Source organism: Podarcis melisellensis (assembly GCF_964234715.1).
Source record: "Podarcis melisellensis genome assembly, chromosome: 14".
Lineage (NCBI taxonomy): Eukaryota > Metazoa > Chordata > Lepidosauria > Squamata > Lacertidae > Podarcis > Podarcis melisellensis.
The window spans coordinates 26,535,661-26,560,829 of NC_138546.1; the positions used below are offsets into that span (position 1 = coordinate 26,535,661).

General features: G+C 44.2%; 1 protein-coding gene across 4 annotated transcripts; it reads right to left on the minus strand.

Annotated features, from left to right (window-relative positions):
- Positions 1-574: 574 nt before the first annotated feature.
- On the minus strand, positions 575-25,083 carry LOC309356785 (NADPH oxidase 5-like). 4 transcript variants are annotated; one of them, XM_081888530.1, is made up of 17 exons: positions 24,155-25,082; positions 19,789-19,912; positions 19,053-19,203; positions 18,121-18,331; positions 12,580-12,814; positions 11,124-11,277; positions 9,438-9,613; positions 8,913-9,095; positions 7,780-7,912; positions 6,453-6,607; positions 5,903-6,070; positions 5,211-5,255; positions 4,239-4,363; positions 3,491-3,545; positions 3,283-3,382; positions 1,516-1,682; positions 575-1,067 (listed from the first exon to the last, which is right to left on the minus strand). In XM_081888530.1, the coding sequence occupies exons 2-17, from the start codon at positions 19,906-19,908 to the stop codon at positions 936-938; spliced, it is 2,310 nt and encodes a 769-aa protein (XP_081744656.1). In that variant the 5' UTR covers positions 19,909-19,912; positions 24,155-25,082; the 3' UTR covers positions 575-935. The 4 variants fall into 4 exon arrangements, with proteins under 4 accessions (XP_081744656.1, XP_081744658.1, XP_081744657.1 ...); XM_081888532.1 differs by having other exon boundaries at positions 19,798-19,912; positions 24,155-25,081; XM_081888531.1 differs by lacking the exon at positions 24,155-25,082 and having other exon boundaries at positions 19,789-19,967.
- Between the last annotated feature and the right edge of the window lie 86 nt (positions 25,084-25,169).

Genomic DNA, 25,169 nt, shown 5'->3' on the forward strand with positions numbered 1-25,169 from the left:
AGGGAGGTGTGAGGAGGTCAAGGAAACAAGCAAATGAAAGATAAGTTATGGGAAGATTCGCTGTGTTTTTTAATTGTTTGTATTTTTCTGTTTTTTTCTTTTTCTTTTTCTTCTTTTTTCTTATTGTGATGTGTTGTTTTGTTTCTGTTTAATATGGTGTTTTCTATTTTTTCTTTTTGTAACCTTTAAAACTTTAATAAATATTATAAAAAAAAAATAGAGTGGCAATATTGGGGGGGTGGGGTGCGCGCGCTCAAATGAGCCAGGCATGCATGTGTGAGCTGAGAGTGTCTTCTGTGGCATTGCAAGGAATTCTGGGGCGGGTTGTGCTATGCAACTGGCAAAAGCATCCCGAGCCAGTGCAGCTGCTGTTCCTCACCCTGAACCAAACATGTTCTTCTGCCTCGAAGGAGTCTGCTCAGCTGAGCTTTCCCCACTGTCCTTTCCCATTGCAATGGTGACTCTGCAGGAGACGTTCCCTTCTCCTCCTCCTTGCATACCGTTGCAAGAGAGAAGAGAAAGGGCCAGAACCCGGGGTGTGTGTGTGTGTGTAGAGGGATCCAGATTGGGACCACAGCAGGGAACAAAGTGTTCAAGCCCCCTCCCCTCCCCATGCTGACCTCCCTCCCAATCCAGACAACTGCCTTTCACGCTGGCTATTTCGGAAATAAATCTTTTTATTTTTATTCAATGGCAAATTACATAATTAACCACAATGTGTAGTTTGGCCCATTCAAACACAGAGGAAGGGTTGATTCACTAAGTATCCCTAGGACAACAGTTATCAAAAACATTTCTAAGGACTACTTGAAAATGGCTGGGGGTCTTGGTGAACTATTCCACAAAGGTTTTCTTCCACAAATCAAATTGCCTACTTAACTCACGCATAACTTGCAGCCTTAACATCGCAGTCCAGGATAGCCCAGGGATGCTGCTCAAAAGTGCTCCTTGAAGAACTGGAAGTTGAACTGTTCGCAATGAGCTTTGATGACCTTGGCAAGAGCTGGAGAGCCGCAGAAGAAGACATGGACCTTCCCTTTGTTTTCTTTTGCTAGTTTCTGAAAGAGCTGGGGGTACCGGGAAGAGATACAAGACAGAAATCTAACAACTCTCTTTTCAAGCTTCAGAAGAAGGTGCTGGCCTTGCTTTGGGCTCCCCAGATACATCTCAAATGCATTTTTTAAATTAAAAAAAAAAGCATTTTTATTCTGCCCTTCCTCCAAAGGTTCCGCTCGCCTGCATTTTATTTTCACAACAATTCTGTGGGGTCAGTTAGGCTGAGGCTCCCTGGCCGAAGGGAACCCACTGAGCTTAGAATCTGTTCTTAAAAAGCAGCTCACACCACAGCCACAAGGATGCTTGGGAATCAGTCTCCCCAGCCTTGTGCCATTCAGCTGTTTTGGTGTCAGGGACTGGTGGGAGCTGCAGCTTAAATACGTACATGGGGCACCAGGGGTTTTTTTTGGGGGGGGGAGGTGTTGTAAATTATGTTAAAAGTAGCTTTGTGAAGTCTACCTTGTTCCAGTCTGGGCGCCCCGGCTGGGTTCTTGTCTTGAGGCCTGTGATGGAGTCTTTCTTCTCCTTTTTGGCTAGGAGATCTAGCGCCATCTGCAGGCCGATAGCCTTCATGTCATTCTTGCCAAGCGCAGAGGTCATGTACAAGTGCATCTCCAAGAAGCGGTCTGCACATCAGAAGGAACATGGAAAGATATCTGAAGCGGGGGGTTCAGGAGTTTGTGACCCTCACCTCAACCCACCAGCTGCATAGGAACAGAGGAAACTGCTTTATACGGACTGAGAACCTTGGGTCCATATAGCTCAGTATTGTCTACACTGACTGGCAGCAGTGGCTCTCCAGGGCTACAGGAAACCTCTCCCAGCCCTACCTGGAGATGCCACCAGGGACTGCAAAGCAGGGGCTCTTCTACTGAGCTATAGCCCCTTCCCATCTTTTGCCCTCATGGGATGTAGCTCTACATGGCCATGGCAACATATATGTGAATAAAGCTCCTCCACATAAGAGGTGGGCGAGGTCCTGGTAATAATAATAATAATAATAATAATAATAATAATAATAATAATAATAATAATAATAATAACCTGCCCATCTGGCTGGGTTTCCCCAGCCACTCTGCGCAGCTCCCAACAGAATATTTAAAACACGATAAAGCGTCAAACATTAAAAACTTCCCTAAACAGGGCTGCCTTCAGATGTCTTCTAAAAGTCAGGTAGTTGTTTATTTCCTTGACATCTGGTGGGAGGGCGTTCCACAGGGCAGGCACTACTGCTGAGAAGGCCCTCTGCCTGGTTCCCTGTAACCTCACTTCTTGCAGTGAGGGAACCGCCAGAAGGCCCTCGGCACTGGACCTCAGTGTCCGGGCTGAACAATGGGGGTGGAGACGCTCCTTCAGGTATACTGGGCCAAGGCCGTTTAGGGCTTTAAAGGTCAGCACCAACACTTTGAATTGTGCTCAGAAACGTACTGGGAGCCAATGTAAGTCTTTCAGGACCAATGTTATATGCTCCCAGTCACCAGTCTAGCTGCCGCATTCCAGATTAACTGTTGATTCTGGTTCACCTTCAAAGGTAGCCCCACGTAGAGCGCATTGCAGTAGTCCAAGCAGGAGATAACTAGATGCACCACTCTGGTTGGCCCAGGATCTTACCGCATGTGGAGAAATTCTGTGCTGGTTTATTGGTACACACACAGAGTGCCACCTTCTCATGCATGCTGAACATGCTGGTGGCATGGCTGCCAGGAGCATTAGTGGTGGCAGGCAGTGGGCATCCCTTGCACAGCCCCCACCCCTCAATGTTCCATCACACATTTATTTTAAATCATATTGAGAGGTCAACTGAAACATGGTATTTTGCATGTGTGTGTTTTTTTTACATTAATTTCAATAAGGAAAAGCCTGGAGAAATTCTGTGTTTTGAGCCAGTTCAGGTTTTCTGGTACCCCACTAAGAGAAGGTGTGTGTGTGAGAGAGAGGGAGGGAGGGAGGGAGGGAGGGAGGGAGGGAGGGAGGGAGGGAGGGAGGGAGGGAAGGAGGGAAGGAGGGAGGGAGGGAGGGAGGGAGGGAGGGAGAGATAAAGGATGCTGGAGGGGGGGTTAGGATGGTTCATGTGTGAATTAAGTCCAGTTTTCCCATCAAAATATATCCAACCCACAGTTTAAGTTTGGAAGCCTCAGGGGGCATCATTCTGGCTCATCCTCTTGAGGATTGTGTTCAGTTTGGGTCACGGTTAAAGAAAGAAAAGGACAAAAATTGGTCACCTACTGCTAGGGTCTTCTTCAGCCTGATTGATTTCCAGCTGGGTCAGCAGGCTTACAAACCATTCAAATGATTTTTGGTCTCTGTTGATCCAGATAAAGTCAACCTAAAGACAAGAAGGTTTTATTTACTGCTACTGCTGTTCATTGTTTTTGTAGCAAAAAAATGCTTTTCTGCACAAACGTCCAAGCCACAGCTGAGGACGCCACCTCACCTTCAGGAGTTTCATGTTTTCCTGGCTAGAAGAGGTTTGCTTTCGCATACGGTGTCTAGAAAGAAAGAAAGAAAAATTATAGGGTATCTTTTGAGGTGAGCAGAGCATTGCCAGCCTTTCTTAGCAGCTGGCATTAACAAATACAACCAGGAATGGCTGTTGCTTATTACTTGGAAAGTTCAATGGCGATTTTTTAAAAGTTGCAACCATTTTTAAAAGTTGCGTGTATTGGTTTACAAGAAGTAGACAAGGTTTCGAATCATACTGCCTTTCTGGCAGTAGACCAGGGGTGGGAAACCTCAGGCTGGGAGGTTTGGGGTGGGATGCAGACCTCCAAGAACCAAAGGCAGATCTCTCTATTTATCCATGAAGATTCTCAGTAAGCCACACTTCCTCCCCAGAGCTACACTTCCTGAATGTTTAGGGAAGGCTGGAATGCGTCCTTGACCTGCAATAATCCTTCTTGGTTACCTGGATGAAGACTGTAGAGATGCATCATCTGCAGTGACCTTTGCCATTTTTGTGGCTGGAATTTAGTCTTCTGTACAGACACACCCGCTTTTGCCCTGACCCTCAGGAGGTACCCATGCGAGAATACAGCTCTCAGACTGAAAAGGTTTCCTCACCCTTGCAGAAGATGTTGATCAAATAAAAGATTGCACACTCTACAACTAGTTTTGGAAAGGGGGGCGGATACAGGTTCTGCACCTTTGACAAAAGAATTGATTCTAATCTGCAGCAGACCAACCTGAACATGATGCTTTGCAAAATGGAGGCAAAGGGTGTAATCCCAATTCCTGCTCCTATCAGAACAGCATGCTCTGATGTGAAGATCCTTCGAGTGGGAGTCCCATAAGGACCATCGATGTAGCACTAGGGAAGTAACGGCACGACACTGATTTGATCCTGTTCGTGGTAAATCTGGCTTGTTATGTTACGATTTATCCTTCGGGACCGCAGAGGAGTTAACTGAGCTTTCAGTGAATAATCTTCTTAGTGATAAGGAAGAATTCACAACTGTGGGAGTTCAGAACCCTGGCCTGCATTTGGGCCTGGCTAGCCTAGGGATTCACTCCCCCTGCCACTGCCACTAGCTGCCACTGCCCCTCCCTTCTGGGACACTTCTTTGTGGCCATCGCTTTTCCTGTTGGCTGCTGTCTTGCTGCCAGCTTTTCTCTTGGAAGGGCTTCTTCTCTGCATGATCCCAGCCCATCAGGGATTGTGTAACGAACATGATGTCACCGCAGCACCAGATATAGCCTATTTAGATTTGGCTACGTGACAGAACGGAGGGCAAGCAAAGCTTTCGCTTTCCTCTCGCTCTGAGAGAGAGATTTAAACTGCATCAAAAGTGAGGGAACATCTTTTAAAAAGGGGGAACATTGTCCCAAAGCCCACTCCTACATTTTAGCTTAGCATCACCTGACACACGCGAAGACAAACTGTGGTTTTGGAGGTGCTAATATGCTTCTGTCTCTGCCCAGGGCACATTCCCACCTCTTTTTTCTTCAAGTGCCTGCCTGCCCCTTTATTAAGCCTTACAAACTTTGACTTCTGTACTCAGCTATTTGATACACTCTGAGCTTTCTCCTGATACCTGGTTGCTTCCTCCTGCACCCGCCCCCCATGTCTCTGGGGAAGGGATGCTTCTAAACTCTGTACAGAACCTGGCCTGCTTGTGGGTGCTCAAGGCATTTCATAGAGCAGCAGCAGATCTTACCTTGATGTTACAGAGTCTCTGATTCTCACTAAGCCTGCCAGGAATCTGTTAACAAATATGTTATTGTTAGCAAAAGGTCCACCATGTCCCATTAGAAAAAAAGAGCCTATTTAGGGATGGATGGCACTGTAAATTATTGTTTCTTTTGCTTTCTCATTTTTCCCTATCTCTTTTTTAATTTTTTTATTCTTATTTAACAAAGAATAAGGAAATACACACACAGAGAGACTAAAGAACAGAAAAAGCACACCAACAATATACCCTGCCAGTTCACAGTGCTGATGTTCCCTAATGTCTGTGCAAGTTTCCTTAAGAGGGCAATTTACCTGCAAGTCTGAAACCAGCACTCTTCAAGGAGAGATGAAAGAAGCTGAACTTTTTTCATTCAGAAACAGAGGAATAGAGCTGTGAGTTTAGTGCTATATAGATGCTTGCCTGGGAGCACAGGGGAACTGGTGAAAATTTTCATGTCTGTCTTAGGAGTCTGTTTGCTTCTGCTCTGTTCTCCTTGCACAATTGTCAAGATTCAAGAAAGTGCCTAAGCCTCCTGTAGCCTCACTCCTGAAGGAAACTAAACACACAGCCTCTGGATTCCTTGCCATATAGCAAGAGCTGAAGTATGTTTTCTGTGGGGGAGAGGGGCAGATCTATCAAGGATGGAATGTACACATATTTGCCAGGAGAAGCCAGACCTTTCCTCTTCTGGGTTGTGTGTTCCCCTCCTTGCACTGGCTGGCTGCTCCGACACTTGCAGTCTCCCAGCTGGGATGCCTGATGGGCATGTAAGATAAGATCTCAACCATCTCATCGGAACTGCTGGCCACAGGCTGGTCCAGGTCAGAGGAGCCAAAGAGACATTTCTGGAACAGAAGTTCATGGTGAGCTGCAGGATCTGACCTGCGGCCCTCTTGGCTTTGCTTCAGCTCTGTGTTGCTGTCCACAAGTTGACAAGGGCTGGGTGAGTCAGTGATGGGTTGTGCTCAGTATTCTGCCTACACAAATTGTAACTCCCCTCCCCACAAAAGACCTTGCTCCTTACGGAAATAATTTCTCTATGCAATGCATGTCCAAGCATGCCCAGAGCCTCAGCTTTGCCTCTGCCCCCACCCCATAACCCCCCAGTACCATGTTCATCCAGTGCAATGCCACAGAATTTAACTTAGAATCAACCCATTAATATTTTTTAAATGCCACTGAAGACCCCACAATCATGGTTACCGAGTTGTTGTTTTAATCGCAAACCTGCACCCATTTCTGGGACCTGTTCTTCTTCTTTGCCTTTGCCTTTCTGTCCAGCCATTCGGACCTGTGGTCATGACACTCCTGTTGATTCCAGAAGTATTCATATAGCCTGTTGGTCCATTGTCCCAGGGACCGTATATGGAGCCAGATGGTCCCTTTGGAGAGAAAGCAGAAGGTTACCCAGTGAGGAACACAAGCATCCTTAGCCGTCCTCGTTAAACTGAGCCAAGAGCCAGGAGGTAACCCACCTCATAGCAAGAAGCGGATCAAGGCCACCTTTCCCAAATTAAGAGGCAGGAACTCACCACTTTCTTACAGCAGCCTCAAGGATGAGGTGTCAAGGTTTGGGTGGTCTGGAGACACCAGGAAAGGGATTATACCTGAAACGTCCTGAGCCTGATCTGAGCTTTGCAAGCCTTTTGGAATATTGCAAACTTGATTTTGAAAAGAGTAGGAACAGGAACAACGTTAATTTCATAACACATACAAACCAATGGGAATATCAAGCCTGGGTCACAAGAAGGGGATTAGGGAGAGAAGTGACAAATCCATTGCAGCAATTGGGTTGCTTCAGTAGATCTGTACAGCCCTGAGTTGCTGCTCTGGGACAATAGCATGGAACTCTTTCTTCCTGGTATGATAGACTGTGGGACCAGACGGATAACGTATCAAGGCTTCTACACCCTTTACGCCATCCTTCACCAACCTGGTACCCTCCAGATGTTTTTGACTATAGCTTCTGGCAGTGCTGGTTGCGACTGATAGGAGGAGTTGGCATAAGTGCTGGTTTTGAGCTATAAAACTACCCGGACCCTGAGACCATCTTCTGAAGCCCTCCTTTGTGTGCTGCCTCCTTGAGAGGTCCGGAGGGTGGCAACACGAGAATGGGCCTTCTCTGGAGTGGCTCCCCATCTGTGGAATGCTCTCCCCAGGGAAGTTCACCTTCATTATACACCTTTAGGCACTAGGCAAAAACGTTCCTTTTCAACCAGGCTGATCCGATTTACATCCTATGCCCTCTAAAAATGTGGGTTTTTTGTGTGTGGAAGGGTACTGGCTTGCTGTTTTTATTTTTATTAGGTATTGTGTGGTTTTATATCTTGATTTTATTCTGTGAACTGCCCTGAGACCCCCGGGTCTAGGGCAGTATATAAATTCAGTAACTAATAAGAAGAAGAACACAAGAAGAGCCTGGCTGCTGGATCAAGCCGGTGGATCCATCTAGTCCAATTCTTTGTCTTCACAGTGGCCAACCAGGTGCCTCAATGGCAAACACACATGCAAGACCTGAGTGCAACCATTCCCACGACACTTGCATGGGATCTACCTGGTTGCTCTGGAGCACTGCTGATGGTGAATGGATGCCATTCATACTTGGCTATGATTGGGATATTCAGGTACACGTAGTCACCAGGTTTGTAGTGGAAGAACGGAGGTCTCTTGATCACCAGATGAGTCACCTGGATCCAAAAGAGAAAGATAGGAAACATATGAAGAGGGGAAATGCTGTCACTAAGGGAACATCTTGTTTGCATATGACCTGGAAGCACAATGCCCAGCTCATAGGAGGCTTCTAGATGGTCACTATTTAGCAGGTTGGGATTCTGTCGCATGCCAGCAAATTCAGGTTGCACAATGAGGCTGTGCATGTTCTATGCATTCCAAGTGCATGACTCCCCCTCAAAGAATCTTGGGAGCTGTAGTTTGTAAAGGGTGCTGGGAATTGTAGCTCCGTGAGGAGTAAACTGCAATTGCCAGCATTCTCTGGGAGAAGTCATGTGCTTTAAATGTATGGTACGCATACAGCCTTACAGTGGATTTGGTGCTCTTGCACAGCAAATCCATTTAAAAATAATTCTATTCAGAATGACTGTTATTATGAGGAACAACTGAGGGAGTTAGGTATGTTTAGCCTGGAGAAGAGAAGGATGAGAGGTGATATGAGTGCCCTCTTCAAATATCTGAACAGGCATTCACATGAAAGATGGAGCAACCTTGTTTTCTCCTGCTCTACAAGGTACAACCTGTCCATAAATGAGATTCTGATTAAACCTTAGAAATAACTTTCTGATGGTAGTAGCTGTTTGACAGTGAAATATACTACCTTAGAAGGTGGGGAACTCTCTTTCATTTGAGGATTTTAAACAATGGGTGGCCACCTGTCAGGGATTCCTGCTTTGCAGAGGGTTCGACTAGATGACCCCTGGAGGCCATTCCAACTCTGCAATTCTAGGGTGCTATGAATTTCTGGGGTAAGGAAATTGATGTTTAAAATGCATGGAAAACTCTGGGATTGACACAACATCCTATAACCTCCCTGAAACAAATCAGAATGCTTTGTAAGCTTAGGGAAATCAAATCAGATGCTCAAGCCACCTCACTTCCACTTCTACGCTGTTCGGAAAATTAGGTATTTTCACACATTTCCCCTTTTAATTCATCATTGTTCGGGAAGCTAACCTTTGAGGGCAAGAGGTTGATTTCCACTATGTACAGTCCTCCAACGTGTGACATGGCAACACCGAAGATCTTCTCTAAGAGGAAAAGAAATCCAGGCACCACAAACCACTTCCAAAAGTTAGGACCGTGGACAATTAGCAAAGCCCAAATGACGATGTAAGAAAGGTGAGTCCAGTAGAAGACCTGCTGGTGACAAAGAAGGGCATCTTACTTATTCAAGAGAGCAAGGAGGTGTTTTGAACGATTAAAGGCTTGTCTACACTTCTGCTTGTCCCACCACTTTCCCCCGGAAAACTGCTGTGTCCCGGTGAGTCAGTTCAAACAACAATAGTATTTTTCTGTGGATTGAAGTTTCCACTGAACAAGTGGAAATGTGGATGAGCCCAAAGTTAAAATGGAATGAAGAGCACATCAATAATTTAAAATAAGCAACGCTCAAAAGAGATCACTGACGCTTGGGAGTTACTTGACTCGCAAGGCAAATGATGTAAGCAACAGGAAGGAGAAGGAAGTCAAGCACATCACCTCAAAATGGCCACCCTTGCGGACGAAAGTACTAGAGCACACCAGCATAAGGGCGATGAGGAGCTGCAGCATGAGGCCCGTGAGGGAGGCAGTTCCAGAAATCCAGCCAATCCCAGGCCGGGTGGTGAAGAGATATTCCCAAAGCTGGTAAGGGCCTTTGATCTGAGACATTCTCACTACAGGGGAGAGAGAAAGACCTCCACTAAGAGAATTCAAGTCGTGTAGTGGACTAGCACCGCAATAACGGCATTCTGTACATTTCCAAGCACAATTCAGTGTTGGTGCTGACTTTTAAAGCCCTAAATGGCCTCGGTCCAGTATATCTGAAGGAGCGTCTCCACCCCCATCATTCTACTCGGACACTGAGGTCCAGCGCCAAGGGCCTTCTGGTGGTTCCCTCACTGCGAGAAGCCAAGTTACAGGGAACCAGGCAGAGGGCCTTCTCGGTAGTGGCACCCGCCCTGTGGAACGCCCTCCCACCAGATGTCAAAGAGAACAACAACTACCAGACTTTTAGAAGACATCTGAAGGCAGCCCTGTTTAGGGAAGCTTTTAATGTTTGATGCATTACTGTATTTTAATATTTTGTTGGAAGCCGCCCAGAGTGGCTGGGGAAGCCCAGCCAGATGGGCGGGGTATAAATAATAAATTATTATTATATCAGGATGATGATGAGGATGATATGAACCATGAAGCTCTAAGACAACCTTGTATCATCCAGATGAGAGTTGGACTACAACTCCCATAAGCCCCTGGCATGTTGGAGCAGACAGTATGTATGTTTGTGTAGGCAGGGAATGTAGGGAGTGCACACACTTTCTTCAAGCAGATACCACTTTTTGTATGTGAACATCCTGATCCGTTCTGTCCACATCAAAGCATGTGAGCAAGGAGCAAGGTGTTGGAGAAGGACCAGAGCATGCATTTTTTAGACCTTTAAACAATTTGATTTTAAACAACTGTCCAAGTATGCGCTAAAGCACATTTTTATTTAACTACTATGGCAAAGTTGCTTCAAAAACTTTAAACAGATGTTTCAAAGAGTTTTAGCGGAACTTGGAGGATTGGAGTGGGCGAACGAGATGATAAAATGGTACCATCCAGAAATGCCAGATCAGGCAGCCTTTAGAAATAACACACAATGATACATTAATGTATGCAAAAAAACCTCACACATTTCTGATTTACGCACTATTGTGTGTGAATATTTCAGTTTTTAAAAATAGGTGTTTTAGTGCAAATTAAAATCCTGATTAAGGAAAAAAAGCAACATGCTGATAAAATAACACCATGGGCAAAGGCAGTAGTTCAAGTGTGCCTATGTGGATATTCATGGCAATAGACATTATCTGCACATGTAAAAACCACACTTCTTTTTTTTAAAAAATGGGGGGGGAGATTAGTGCTAAGTCATTTACACCTGTGGAGATCGTGCTATTGGACTCTTTAAAAAAGTCAGTTTTTCTGTAGCCTAAAAAAAGATGCAAGCACCACAGGGAAAACACAGGAGAGTGGCCCATGTGTGGCTAAAATTATTGTTCTCCTTATGTCCTTATGGTGGGAGTGAAAAGTCCACAGAGCCCCCCCCCCCTCCCCAGGCCTACCTGTTACTTAAAAGGAGGCATGGTAGGATTGAAAGGCAGTATAAAAATATTTAAAATAAATAATTAGAAAACTGTCACTTACCAAAGTTGGCCACATGGGCCCCTGTGTGAACCGCTGTTAGAACTGCCACTGCATAGCCCATTAACTGGTGCAGAATGACATTCTGGTCTAGAGGCAGAAGTCTGGCTACCCAGGTAGCCCGTAACCAGGTCAAACATCGGCGCAACATCAGCACCTTCAAGGGGTGAGAAAATAGCTGTAGAAGTTAGTTGAAGGTCTACATGTTTGCACCAGGCATGCTTCTAAAAGGACAGTGCTCCACAAGCATATGAAATGGATTTATACTGAGTCAAAAGTTTAGTCCTTCTAGCTCAGGCTTCCTCAACTTCGGCCCTCCAGATGTTTTTGGCCTACAGCTCCCATGATCCCTAGCTAACAGGACCAGTGGTCAGGGATGATGGGAATTGTAGTCTTGAAACATCTAGAGGGCCGAGGTTGAGGAAGCCTGTTCTAGCTGTATAGCCTGACTGGCTGTGGCTCTTCACAGCATCAGGGATACTGCTTGCAGGGCTTTTTTTCTAGAAAAAGAGGTGACAGAACTTGTTGAGCTTCTTTTAGGGGAGCACCCACCACACTACTGCCACCCTACGCCACACCAATTGCCGCACCACCCCCGCACACAGCCTCCATCGCGCAACACAAAGCAATGTGCCAAAGTGCCGCAAAGCTACAGAGGTGACGCAACACACCAAAGAGGTGATGAAACTCACTTCTGGTGAGTTCTGGCTGAAAAACAAAGCCCATGTGCTTTCCCAGCCATTTAAAGATGCCAGGGAATTGAATCTATGCATGCAAAGCTTGTGTTCCACTTCTTGGCTATGAGTGTCTTCCAGAGCCTGGACAAAATCAAGGATGGCTGCCAAGGATGCTTGTGAATTGGGCATTGTCAGACACAGAATGCTGGGTAGGCAAATCTATTTATTTCAAACATTCAAAGCACACCTAAGCAGCAACAGGTGAGATTTGATGATAGAAATCAATAAGGGGGCCTGCAACAAAGTGTTCCTTTCCACAGTTCTGGTGGTGGTGGTATGGAATGGAGTATCATGGTGGTTGAGCCAGCCATGCCCTTCTCCAAGACACTCCATTGCATTCCCCAAACTTTTCTTCTTTTGTTTTTGTTTTTCCAACTAACACTCAACTTATTGAGTAACTTCAGTCCTCAATGGGTTAAAAAAATATTTTAAAGACTTTCTGTACTTTGGTAAACCTTGAGGTTCTCCCCAGCATGGCCAATATTGCCCTCCTGTTTCTCAGTAGCCCTACTGTGGCTCAGATCTTGCTGATACTCACCACCTGAGTTACTTATTGGAGGCTGTGGGTTTTTATTAGTCTTAGAGGAGCAGCATAGAATACAAACAGAGAGAATTAACTTGTTCTTGCGCCGTCTTTTCGCCGGACCTCTGCTCTGACCCACCACGGCCACTTCTGTACACTTAACACATTCACTACATAATGAATACATCACGTTACTCACCACTATAAATGCACAGTTGAAGTTCAGGCACTGACCGCAGCCTTTGGCCAGCATGATCCAGGGGCCAGAGTCAACATGCTTCAAGGCCGCAAATGTGAAGAGGATGATGTTCACACACAGGTAGCTGCCCAGGAAGAGAAGCTTGCTCCTATTGTTGTGCCAATAGGCTGGGCGCAGGTAGCGTGGGGCGTGGCTCTTCCTGAGAGCAGTGGGGGGCTTTAACCAGCTTGCAGCACTGCGAGAGGTGAGAGAGAGAGACCCAGAGAGAAGAGACCATGAAGCATGCCATATAAAATAATAATAATAATAATAATAATAATAATAATAATAATAATAATAATAATTTATACCCTGCCCATCCGGTTGGGTTTCCCCAGCCACTCTGGGCGGCTCCCAATAGAATATTAAAAACACAATAAATACATCAAACATTAAAAACCTTCCTAAACAGGGCTGCCTTCAGATGTTTTCTAAAAGTCAGGTAGTTGTTTATTTCCTTAACATCTGATAGCCACTACCAAGAAGGCCCTCTCCCTGGTTTTAGGGGGTGAAACTAAATTTTTGCAAATTTCTTCAGGGAGCGGTCTTAAAAATATGGTTTGGGGTGTGAGGAATACGAATCTGCTATGATTGATGTGACTGGACAACATGCAGCTTGGTAAGTCTATGTCTGATGAATAAGCACATAAACTGCTTTCTGAAAACTAAATAATTTTAAGCCTGCCTTCTGAAAATGTCAGGTAATGCTTAATAATAATATAATACTATTGAATACCTACTACTACTACTACTACTACTACTAATATATAACATATCTGCAAGTACTTGGCCATCTTTTTTTTTAAAGGCTTTTGTGCAATTTTTCACACATCTTACTTACCAAGCAAAACTGAATTATATTGATTTAAGCAAAACATCTTTTGAGTTCCCAAGTTCTTTTTGGAATTTGAAAGCTGGAAAATTCAACACGCCCTAATGAAGCACACACCTTCCAGCTGTTCACAAAAGTTTCAGGAGAGCATCTCTCCCCGATGCACATATCATACTGCAAACAGTTGCTCTTTTAATCGCTCACTAGAGTGTAAGCCTTGCTTTCAACCCACAAATGCAAATAGAGCTCTCAGGACTCTATAAACCACAAGTGAAACCTTAACTGAACTGAGTTTTCTTTCTTTCTTTCTTTTTTGGAGGGGGCCTCTTAGGTTTTCTTTGTAAATATTTTTCAGTGTCTACAAACCTTGGGGTTCTCAGTAGACCTGTTTGGGCTACATAGCTTGCATAACCCTGAGCTCATCAGCAGTAAACTGTATATTATTATACAGTGGCAGCTGCTGCCTACTGGGGCTGGTGGGATAAAGGATGGGGCAGAGGGCAGGACTGGAAACCACAGGAGGAGAGGGCTCTTGTGCTCAGATCCTGCTTGCAGGTTTCCCACAGGCATCTGGTTGATCACTGTGAGAGTCAGGATGCTGGATCAGACGGGCTGCATGCTGGATCCAACAGGCTCTTTAGGTTCCTAAATATACCAAGAAATAGACCTGATATTTGTGGTCTTTTTTGACCAACGTTTTGCTTTCCCACAGGCTCTTTAGAGGAGACATCTGACAATGTTCTCCCCTCTGTTTGAAAGCACATGACTCCCTCCACCCCAAGAATTCCAAGAACTGTAGTTTACCTCCTCAGAAGCTACACTTCCCAGCATCCTTAACAAACAACAGTTCCCAGAATTCTTTGGGGAAAGCCATGTGCTTTCAACGTATGGTGTGACACAACCACTGTTATTGAGTTGTTTTCTTCAACCTCCCAGGATGACTGATTGCCATTTGGGGGTTAGAAAATACAGTGGTACCTCGGGTTACAGACGCTTCAGGTTACAGACGCTTCAGGTTACAGACTCTGCTAACCCAGAAATAGTACCTTGGGTTAAGAACTTTGCTTCAGGATGAGAACAGAAATCGTGCATTGGCGGCACGGCAGCAGTGGGAGGCCCCATTAGCTAAAGTGGTGCCTCAGGTTAAGAAGAGTTTCAGGTTAAGAACGGACCTCCAGAACGAATTAAGTTCTTAACTCGAGGTACCACTGTAGTTTCTCCCAGGGGCAGATTGGCAGGTGAACTGGAAAAGCACAGAGGGAAATGTGGCTTGGCTCACTTGCACGAGTTGTCTGCCGCTGCTGTTCTAAAGCTTTGTTACATGGTGCAGCTGAACTGTGGCTTATGGGAACAAGAATATGTGGGCTGACTTGAAGAATGGCCAATGGGTGGATGTTTCTGCCATGGGTGAGGCAATATGTATTCAGATACTGGAGCATGATAGCTCGAGGGTCTGGCTTCTGTGAACAGCATGTGCTTCTAGCCTCCGTGATCACACAGAGCCACCTGCTGGTTCACTCAAGTACCAGAGGACTGCTATCACATATGGAAAGATTTCAGAAGATGGAGGATCTGCTCGATAGAACCTCTTGCTGCAGCCTGTCATGTCTCTTTTAGGCTAGAGAAGCCAGTGTGTGATGCCCAAGGATCGCTTGACAAGTAAAGCACCGAACTGGACAGCAGACCCCAGATTTGGCATGATTTAGTCCTTGCCACATGCTCAAAGCAAAGAAAAGTCCATTGGACTTTCTCTAACCCCTGTGGAATTCTCAAGTAAAGCAATAGGTAAAGGTTGGTGCTGCCTTGGCTCCTCTCTGGAACTGACATTCTTTGCTTCCCGATGTAGGCTTTATTATATTTCAGGCAGATATTTCAGATTCAGCTTTTCCACGTGTGTGATCGGTTGGCTCACGAGCTTACACACATTCCTGTTTCTTTAACCGTGATGTTCACTGCTATTTTGTCATTTGCCATCCACAGAACAGAAGATGGTAGAACATGCTCTACAGGGAGCTGGCTTCAGGCACCAGGTCCATTTGCAGTCCAGCTCTGTGCTACAAATATGTCTGCAAATGTGAGATGAAAGCTGGCAACATCAACACTGCCTTGTGGGCATCCTTTGTGGACGACTGCAGTGCCTGGAGACAGATCATATATCCTCAAGTAGTGACCAGAGGAGGAATGACTGCTGGGAGGAGCGCAGAGAGGAGAAACGCCACGGTGCATTGCAGCAGCAAACCCAGATGCTATCATATGCCCCAGTTGCGACAAAACATGTCTCTGCCATATTGGTCTCTCTAGCCACAGGACTGCCATGTTCCAGTGCAGCCCAGCCGGCGTTGGGTCCCAGTTGCCTTAAGCAGGATTGCAGGTGTATTGCGGTCTGGACAAACCAAGGTCAAGCAGTTTAGGTCCTAAATATGATCCAGGGGTCAGGTCAGGCAGCAGTCTAACATTTAGCATGACAGGGAGTTTAGGCATGGTATAAAGAGAAGGAACTAGACTCAGGAGCAAGGAGCCAGAGACCTGTGTTGCTTCCAGCAACTAGAAGGCTCAAGAGGATGACCTTACATACTTTGGCATCCTAAGACATCACCCTGGCAGCTACTTATGGCACTGAGTGAGTTTCAGGGATGCCTTAAAAGAGGATTCCTTACCCACACTGGGCCCATAGGTGCATGCTATGCCGTTGCAAGTTGGCTTGGAACTCGAGCTTTTGGTGCTGCCATTCTCCTCTTACAGTTTCAGCAGGTATCAACCCAGGGGACCCCTATAGGGGAACCTGCCTGTTCCTCAAGGTCATTGACCTGTGGGGTGTCTGGTTTGTCTTCCGATGACTCCACATCTGGCACCAGGTCACGGATAGGCATGACACTGCTTTGGAAAAAGAAACTGACACGGAGGCTATAGCTCAGAGAGGCGATTCCTTGCTAATTTCCCTCTGGCTCTCTCTCAGGAGCCAACAACAAAACAGGCTGAACCTGCGAGGACAAAACACTCAAATCGTGATGCTGAGAATCCATGATAAATGGGGCTTGCTTATGAGTAAGCAAAGGACCCGTCTTGGCCACAGGAGAGGTTACTGCTAGATAATATGGTGCTATACTAAGTTTTCATTTTGGTTCTGGTTAATTGCAGAAAAGCAACACTCCAGCAGTGCTAGAGGGCTCCAACATGGAAGCAGCTAGAGACAAAGATACAGCCCTTCTCTTTTTCCAAAGGGAGTTTTCTCCTTCCGACCACTGGTCCTTTGTGAATTCCAGAGGGACAGCTGCTCTAGTTTTTTCCCTGCAACCAAATCAGCGAGAGAGACTTGGGGCACCTTTAAAAGATGGGAACCGATTTATCGCGGCATCTTTCGCTGGGCAGAACCCACAGCCAAGCACATCTGACGAAACAGGCTCTCATCCATGAAAGCTTCTGCGGGAATAAATGCGTTAATCTTTAGGGTGCCACAAGATGCTTTGGCTGTTTTTCATCTGCTAAGGAAACCGAAGTCCTCTCTGCCCCAGTGTTGCAAGCCGCAGCAGATTTCCGCCGCAATGACAGCTGACAGCAGCGGCAGCAGGCTCAAGAGTTCCAATTACGCGGAGCTGAAACATAGCAGGGGAATGCAGCTCATCCCCAAGAGAATGCAGGCAGCTGCGGCTGAGGGAAAAGGGTGCAACTTTCCTTCAAAGAGGCTCCCAGAGCGAGTTTCTTCACCTAGGAAGCAAGCAAGCAGGGGTGGGTAATTATTTCTAAACCCCAGGTGCTGCTGGCAAGAACATTTCAAGGTGTCAAAGGGGAAAATATTTCTGAGGCTGCCAATGAAAATGACCTGTCTAGGCTGAGTCAATGGTTCAAAGCAGCCTTCCCCAACATGGTGCCCTCCAGCTGCTTGCAGGTACAACTCTCACGAGCCCCAGCCACCCAGCCTGCAGAGATGGCAACTGAAACCTGACACCACCACCTTCTTTCTGCTTCTGCTGCTGGTATTTCCCAGGCTCTTTGGCCCAAGCTTTTGGTCTGATGGGTGCACAACTTTCTAAAACTAGAGAAATTAAGAAAAGCGAGGCGTGTCAGGCCCTGCCCCAGCATAATTTTAGGCAGCTGGTAAAAAAAGAGTTCCTGTTTTAAGAAGGCCTTCAGATAACATTTCTGTCTTTCTCTTATTTCTCTTTGATGTTTGTTTGTGATGGCTGTTTTGGAATATGTTACAGTAGTTTTGGTGTTTTGTGTTACTGTTTTAATCTCATGCTGGGTGTTTTAATGGGGATTCTTATATACGTCAATATCATTGTGTTGGCTGGATTTGTTACCGGCTTCAAGTTTCTTTTGAAATTTAGGCGGGATGTAAATTTTAAAAAAATTAAAATTAAGAAGGTGTTGGTTTGATGGGATGGATCCTCCTGTAAGTGGCAGAAGGAATTGTAAGATGGAACTGAGGATGAAGGAGCCCCGGTGCCGCCTTACTGCTGCTGGAGGACAGTGAAGCAGCATTTTCAGGGGGTAATTTGGGGTTACAGGATACAGTCTTCCCCAACCTGGTGCTCTCCAGCTGTTTTAATGCCACAACTCCCATGGACCCCAGCCAGTATGATGCTAGGAGTGGTGGGACTTCTCCAAAACATCTGGAGGGCATTAGGTGGGTTGAGAAAAGTTGGATTAGGAGGTGGAAGAGGAAATACCTTATGGTTAAGTTCTCCATGACCTCTGGGAAGCGCTCCAGTTCCTCCCTGAGCTCCTCAAAGGTGATGGACCCACTGTTGTCAGAGTCAGCCGACTCGAAAAGGGCTAACGTGAGGTCATCTAATTTCTTCTCTGGCAAAGATATTGAACTCTCCTTCAGGCATGAATCCAAGACCGTGCGCAATTCTTCAGGTTCAATGGACCCACTGCCTACAGTGGAAGAGGATCTCCAGTCGGCATCAAATAAATCTGCAACAGGCAAGATTTAAGGCAGTTGGAGCCTCTAGGTTGGATTACCACAACACAGGCCCATGCAGAGCTTGTCTGAGGCCCAGAGAGGCATGGGGTGTCCTCGTTTTTCTTGCATCCCTTTCCTTCCTGTTGCTGCCTGTTCACCTGTTGCTTCCAGGTGTGCAAGCAGTGGTGTGAATGGACAGTAGTGACAAAGGCAAGCCCAACAACGACACACTCACACACACAAATATGAAATCACTTTTAACTAGAATATTCTTGCCTCTAAAAAAAACCCTGAGGACTTTTTCATAACCATTATTTAATGCACTGAAGAAACAACCAACACAGTGGATTTGGGCATCCTGGGCTAGCTTTGTAAATGCTCCAACATATTTCATAGGCCACGATTTGATACAATTTCTGAAGACTTATTTCACGATACAGTGAGATGTAATCAAGTTATACTAGCACTAAAACAGAAATAAAGTTCTGCACCAAAATAAAAGCTACATTTATGTCTGTTACAAAAACATTACTGAACTGACAATAAAGCATTGCTGTAGTCATTTACCATTCCATGTGAATGGACCAACCAGGAGCATTGGTAGTTATTGCCCTAAAGTGCCAATGCTGAGCAGAACAGTGATATTGTTTTGACAAAATGCAAGTGAACAAGGGTGCTGTTTTGGAATTTTACCGTCCACATCATAAACTTGGAAGAGGAACCGGAGTTTGTCTGTTTCACTTCCATGTACCAGCAGCTTCAAGGCCTCCAGCAGCTCGTCCAAACTGATGGTGCCGCTTCCATCCAAGTCAAACAAAGCAAAGAAACGCTCAGCGAAAAAGGACTATAGGAGAGGGCGGAAATGTTTGCAAAGTCAACTGGGGGGCGGGGGTTAATCCAGGAGTGGAAATCACACACACACACCCTCAAATTTCTCACTAGTCTTTATTTAGACCTTGCTTCAATATTATGGGAATAGAAGCAATTGAGTACTTGAAATATTAGTGAACGGGGGACTTTCAGATAAAGGGTGATCTGGCTGGTTATTAAAAATAGGTTATGAAAAACGGGCCCCCCACTCTGACCTAACCCCAAATCCCCCAATCTTCAACATTCCCTTACTTTTTCAGTCCCTACTGATGCCAGCATTCTCCCCCCGCCCTGCTGATTTTGCTCTTCAGCACCCTCCTTCTCTGCCCATGACCTCCTAGTCTCCATCAGCCACCCTTCTTCTGCACACCATTCCCAATTAAGCATCTCCAGGTACGCATGAACAAATCTATATGCACAAATTCCCTCCCAAAAAAGGGGTGAAGCCAAATATCTTCATAGTATTTCCTCACACACGGGCCGTTCTAAGCAAAAACATCGTTGCATTGTCACAATCCTCAGCCCAATTGGGTTTCCTACCCCATTTGACAAAACTTGCCTCCTTCACCTTGAGAGCAGCTTTGAATTCTTCCAGGTCGATCTCTTTATCTTCCCCGGCGATACTTTCAAACTGTTTGGCTACCCACTCGAGCCACTTTGTGTCATCATCTAAGTTCATGGTGCTAAGAAATTGGAAACCAGCAGGAGCTTTAATTTCTTCTTCTTATTATTTTGCAGTCAACTTTGGGCTGATTGTTAAGATTTCTGATCTGAGCTTTGCATTGTAAGTAATGTGAAGGAACCATCTCAGGTATGGCGGAACATGTTAGTTAAAGAGGACAGTCATTCAGTGTTTTGTGAGCAATTAGATATTGCACTCTAGTGACAGCAAAGATTTTATTGCCAGAAAGTATAGTAGGCAGAAAATATGAATGGCATCCACATGCTGGTAAAAACAGAATAGTAAACTTAACATACTCTGAAATCTGCTTTTGAGGTGAGTTATAGCCCTTCATTTGTACCTGGAGTGCTTCCCTGGAAGTCATACTTATCTCAAGAGACTGAGAAAATTGTGTCTCATTTTACCAGGTTGATGACTTTCTTTTTTTCTCTTTTTTTCTTTTTATTTGCTTTTTTATTGAGATTTCCACACAAGCAAAAAACATATAACAGAAGAAAAAAGGGCATATAAAAATAAACAGTAAACACTCTTATCAATCAATCAATGTTAAGTATCATCCACTTATTTACACTGCGTTAACACGCATTTTGACCTCCCTCCTATCCTGCTACGGTTTTCTTACATTTTTTCTTCTCCTGCAGTTTCCATTTCCAAAATTTACGCATAACAAGGATTATGTTATACCCGCTGTAGTTTTTAATTTACCGCAATTTCTTTCAATATACGCCACAAATTTACTCCACTCTTCAGTAAACTTTGTTTCTTTTTGATGTCTGATTTTGTTTGTCATTCTTGCTAATTCTGCATATTCAAATAATTTTGTTTGCCAATCTGTGATCATGGGAATCTCAACTGATTTCCATTTTTGAGCTATCAATATCCTAGCTGCCGTTGTCACGTACTGAAATAAATTTTGGTCTTTTCTTTTAATTTCATCCCCAATTATTCCTAAGAGGAATGCCTCTGGATTTTTTGAAAAAGTATACCTAAAGATTTTTTTAAATTCATTATATATGAGCTCCCATTTTTTTTTTTTTGTCACATGCCCACCACATGTGGTAAAAATCTCCCTCCTTCTGTTTACATCTCCAACACATTTTATTTCCGCTTTTATACATTTTATCCAATTTTACCGGTGTGATATACCATCGATACATCATTTTCTCTAAATTTTCCCTTAGTGTGGCACACACTGTGAATTTCATTCCTTTGTTCCATAACCTCTCCCACTTTTCATACTTTATATTATGTCCCATGTCCATGGCCCATTTTATCACTACCTCCTTTACTACTTCATCTTTTGTGTCCTATTCTAACAACAAATTATACATCTTCCCTAACAGTTTAGTTTTCCCTTCTAATACGTCTGTCTGGTATCTAGATTTTTTCTCATTCATCCCCAATTTTTTGTCCTCATTCCAAAGTGCATTTATCTGATGGTATTGCAACCAACCTGTTAGTCTATCTTTCAGTTCATCATATGATTTGATCTTCCAACCTTTTTCCGCTTTAATCAATATGTCTTCATATGTTAGCCTTTTCGCTTCCATGTTTACCTTTTTTATTGTTAAGATATCTGTTGGGGATAACCACCAAGGAGTGTTCTTTTCTATAAGTTTCTTATTTTTTTTCCAAATTCCAAGCAGTGCTCCTCTGAAAATATGATTGGAGAATCCTTTATGGACCTTCCCTTTATTTAGCCACAAGTAAGCATGCCAACCATATATATTGTTAAAGCCTTCTAGATCTAACAGATCTAAATTCTCCAGAGTAATCCATTCTTTAAGCCAACACAGGCTGGAAGCCTCATAGTATAATCTTAGGTTTGGTACGGCAAAGCCCCCTCTGTCAGATTGTTGTTAACAATTAATTTAGCTGTTTGGTTAGAGTAGATCACCTTTATGGCTTTTATGAAGTTGCCCTCTATCCCCATTTCCTCCATAGACTTTAACAAAAACTGCCATGAAACGTTATCGAATGCTTTTTCAGCGTCTATAAACAGTAAGGCCGCCGGTATTTCATTTTTAACTACTAGGTATTCTATGATATTTATAATATGTCTGACATTATCCTTTAACTGTCTATTTGGGAGGAATCTGGCTTGGTCTTTATGTATGACATCTTTTAAGCAATTTTTGAGTCTGTCTGCCATTATTCCTGCAAAAATTTTATAATCATTGTTCAGCAATGAGATAGGTCTGTAATTTTTTATGTTTAAGCTGTCCGTATCAGGCTTACCAGGTTGATGACTTTCATCAAGAGAGGCGGGGAGAGCGGGATCCTGCTGATTCTCATTGGCCTCTTCACACCTTTTGATACACTGACCATGGTATCTTTCTGGAGTGGCTCTGGGATGTGGAGGTTGGGGGCACTGTATTGCAGTGGTTCTGCTCCTAATTTCAAGGCAGTTTTTTTTCCAGAAAGCTGTTATGAGGAGCTATTGCTTAGTGCCATGAGAATTGTCCTATGGGCTGCACTCTCTCAGAAGGAGCAGACCAGTAGGCTGGTGATATTCCTGAATGCAACATTGTCACTAGTGGCTCAGGTGGCCTTGGTGGCATATTTCCATCTCTGCCTGGTTTGCCATCCATGTCCCCTTTTGGACAGCAATTATTTGGCCATTCTACTCCATGCTCTGGTAGGTTACAGACTGAATTATTGGGATGTACTCTACGTGGGGCTGCCCTCGAAGGTGACTCAGAAACTTCAACTGAGCCAAAATAGAGCCACCAACGAATTCCATTTAGAACTCATGTAATTTCTGTTCCAAAAAAGCTGCACCAGTTCCTTGGCTCAGTTCAAGTTGTTCACATGTGTGCTTAAAGCCCCATGGACTTAAAAGTGGATGCCACATTTGGTGAACTTCACAAGTCTTCCCTTACAGATCTGAACCCTTTGTTACTTTCAGTGACAGTGACGCTAGTGCCAAATCATCACACTATTTGGTGCCTTATCTGTGAGCAACTAAACAAATACACCATCTTCTTGCTTGGCACCGTGATAGCTAAGAGAAGCAGCTGTATTATTACCTATTGCATAGATTTGAACCAACCAATTTGGTTAAACCTCTGCTTGTTTGTTTAAGTATCAAGATTCTCATCTCATGACAAATTTTTCTTCTGCATTATCCTCAGCTTGAGATTGGCTATTTATTGCTGCATTATATTTAAAATGCAGCTGATTGTGATGACACCTGTCTTTTCTTTACATTAATTAAAGTACCTAACCTTTGCAAGATTGGATCATGTCCACACAACCTGAGTCATGCTGTGCCTTTATTTTCTAGCTGTCAGAAACACACAGGAAAATATGTCCCATTCATGTCACAGCCTTTTTACTCATCTTTGAACAGAATCCTGCTTGTAAAGCAACAGATGATGGGTGAGCTTGTGACACCAAAGTTGGAGGTGGGTTGCTATGGGAATGTCAAAACCAGGTAACAGCAAGGAAGCTACTTATATTTTTCTCTTTTTGATGCAGAAAAGATGCTATAATGTGTGAGAGAGCTAAGCTGCCTGTTTTGGAAGGTAAAGCCCAGCCTGAAGGAGAAATTGTTTATGTGTATTTTACTTAACCAGATTAGAGCCACCCGTGTTATAATATGGCAAGTGTTGATTTATTGTGGCATGAGAGAAGCAGGTTTACTTTCATGAAATGCACTGAGTAGTCAGTCTGGGCCTCAATGTAACCTACCTTGGAAGATTGCTGTGGCTATAAAAATTATAGCTCTGTGCACACTGAAAAACACTGCAGAAATATGTGCACACATTCACCTTGCTCTCTTTTTGTCAGACTGCAGTTTGATGGAAATCACATTATTCAGGGGAGGACTGTTACCGTGAATGCCATTTAATGCAGTATCATTGACTTAAGTCTCAAATACGTTTGTTCTCTTTCAGCTGAGCATGACTGTTAACACTCATGGCCAAGTAATGATCCACTTCCCTTGGCAAAAATAACCACCATCCTTAAACATCATGAAATGAGATTTTCATGATGTACCTCACCCAAATCACAGGACGGGTAGGGACCAAAGGGTCATTTAATTTAACCTCCTTGCCCAGAGGAAGGACAATTCATTGATCAGCACACACATCCTTGCCTCAGATTTATCTAGCAATTCACATGATATACATCAAAGCAGAGAGCATAAAGAGACCATAAAAATGAGTAACTCTAGAAGACTCATGCAAGCTAGTCAAGCCACACACTTCAGGGGTAGACAAAAAAAGCTGTGTGTTACCTGCAATGTCTGTCCCAGAGACTTCTTTGTCTAGCTCCTCAGACTTCTTTCCCCTCCCAGCAGTTTACAGAATCTCTTGCACTTTCTAACTCAGTATAAAAAAAGATGCAACCTAGTGTACCATGGGAGATCCTATGGTACAAAAAGTATTTTTAAACATACTTTTTAAACATACTTGAATACTGAAAATGCCGTTTGTTGAGATGCAAAATTTAGTATCTTCTTTGCTGATGAACAGTCAAGTCAGACTGCACTCTGAACAAGACAGAGAAGGCTGCTCTAATTTAGGCAGCAACCCAGAAACAGGTGTTGATGACTAGCTGTATGCAGAAACAAAAGCATGACTAGCCTCTTCTTGTCCATGAAACCTTTTGTAAGTAGTAGGACAAACTGTAACCTATTTAAATCTATTTGTTTCCACTATTCATTTGAGTAACAAAGGAGAAAGAATTTAAACAATCAGAATTCCACGTGATCATAGACAATTTTGGGGGGAGAGGGATCATATAGCTCTTCCATTACTGCCAGGAATATTTAATTCTTCTGGAATTTTATTGCCTTTGCGCTACATTTTGTTAGTTTTCATATCCTCCTTCCACTCTTGTCTACCATCTTCATATAACACACAGTTCTTACAGGGATTTTTGCTGAAAGACCACTAGCAACATTATTTAGAAACGAAACGAAACCACGAGGCCAATCCACAGAGACTGGATCTATCAACGACTCTTGGATAGTAAAGCTAAAAAATGGAACCTACATCTATAGAGGCAAAATACCTCACTTCCAAACACAAGGGGCAAGCAACAAGAAATGGTCTTTACCATCAAAAACACTTGTGAGCTTCCTGGCGTATCTGGTCAATGCTAGATCAGGGTGCTGGACTACATGGCCCTTGTCTGATCCATTGAGAAAACTCTTTTTATAACATCACCACCACACTGCTATGGTGACCTCTGAAGGCAAGAAGTGCCTTATATTCTGCTGCTGCTGTTGTTGTTGTTATCATCATCAT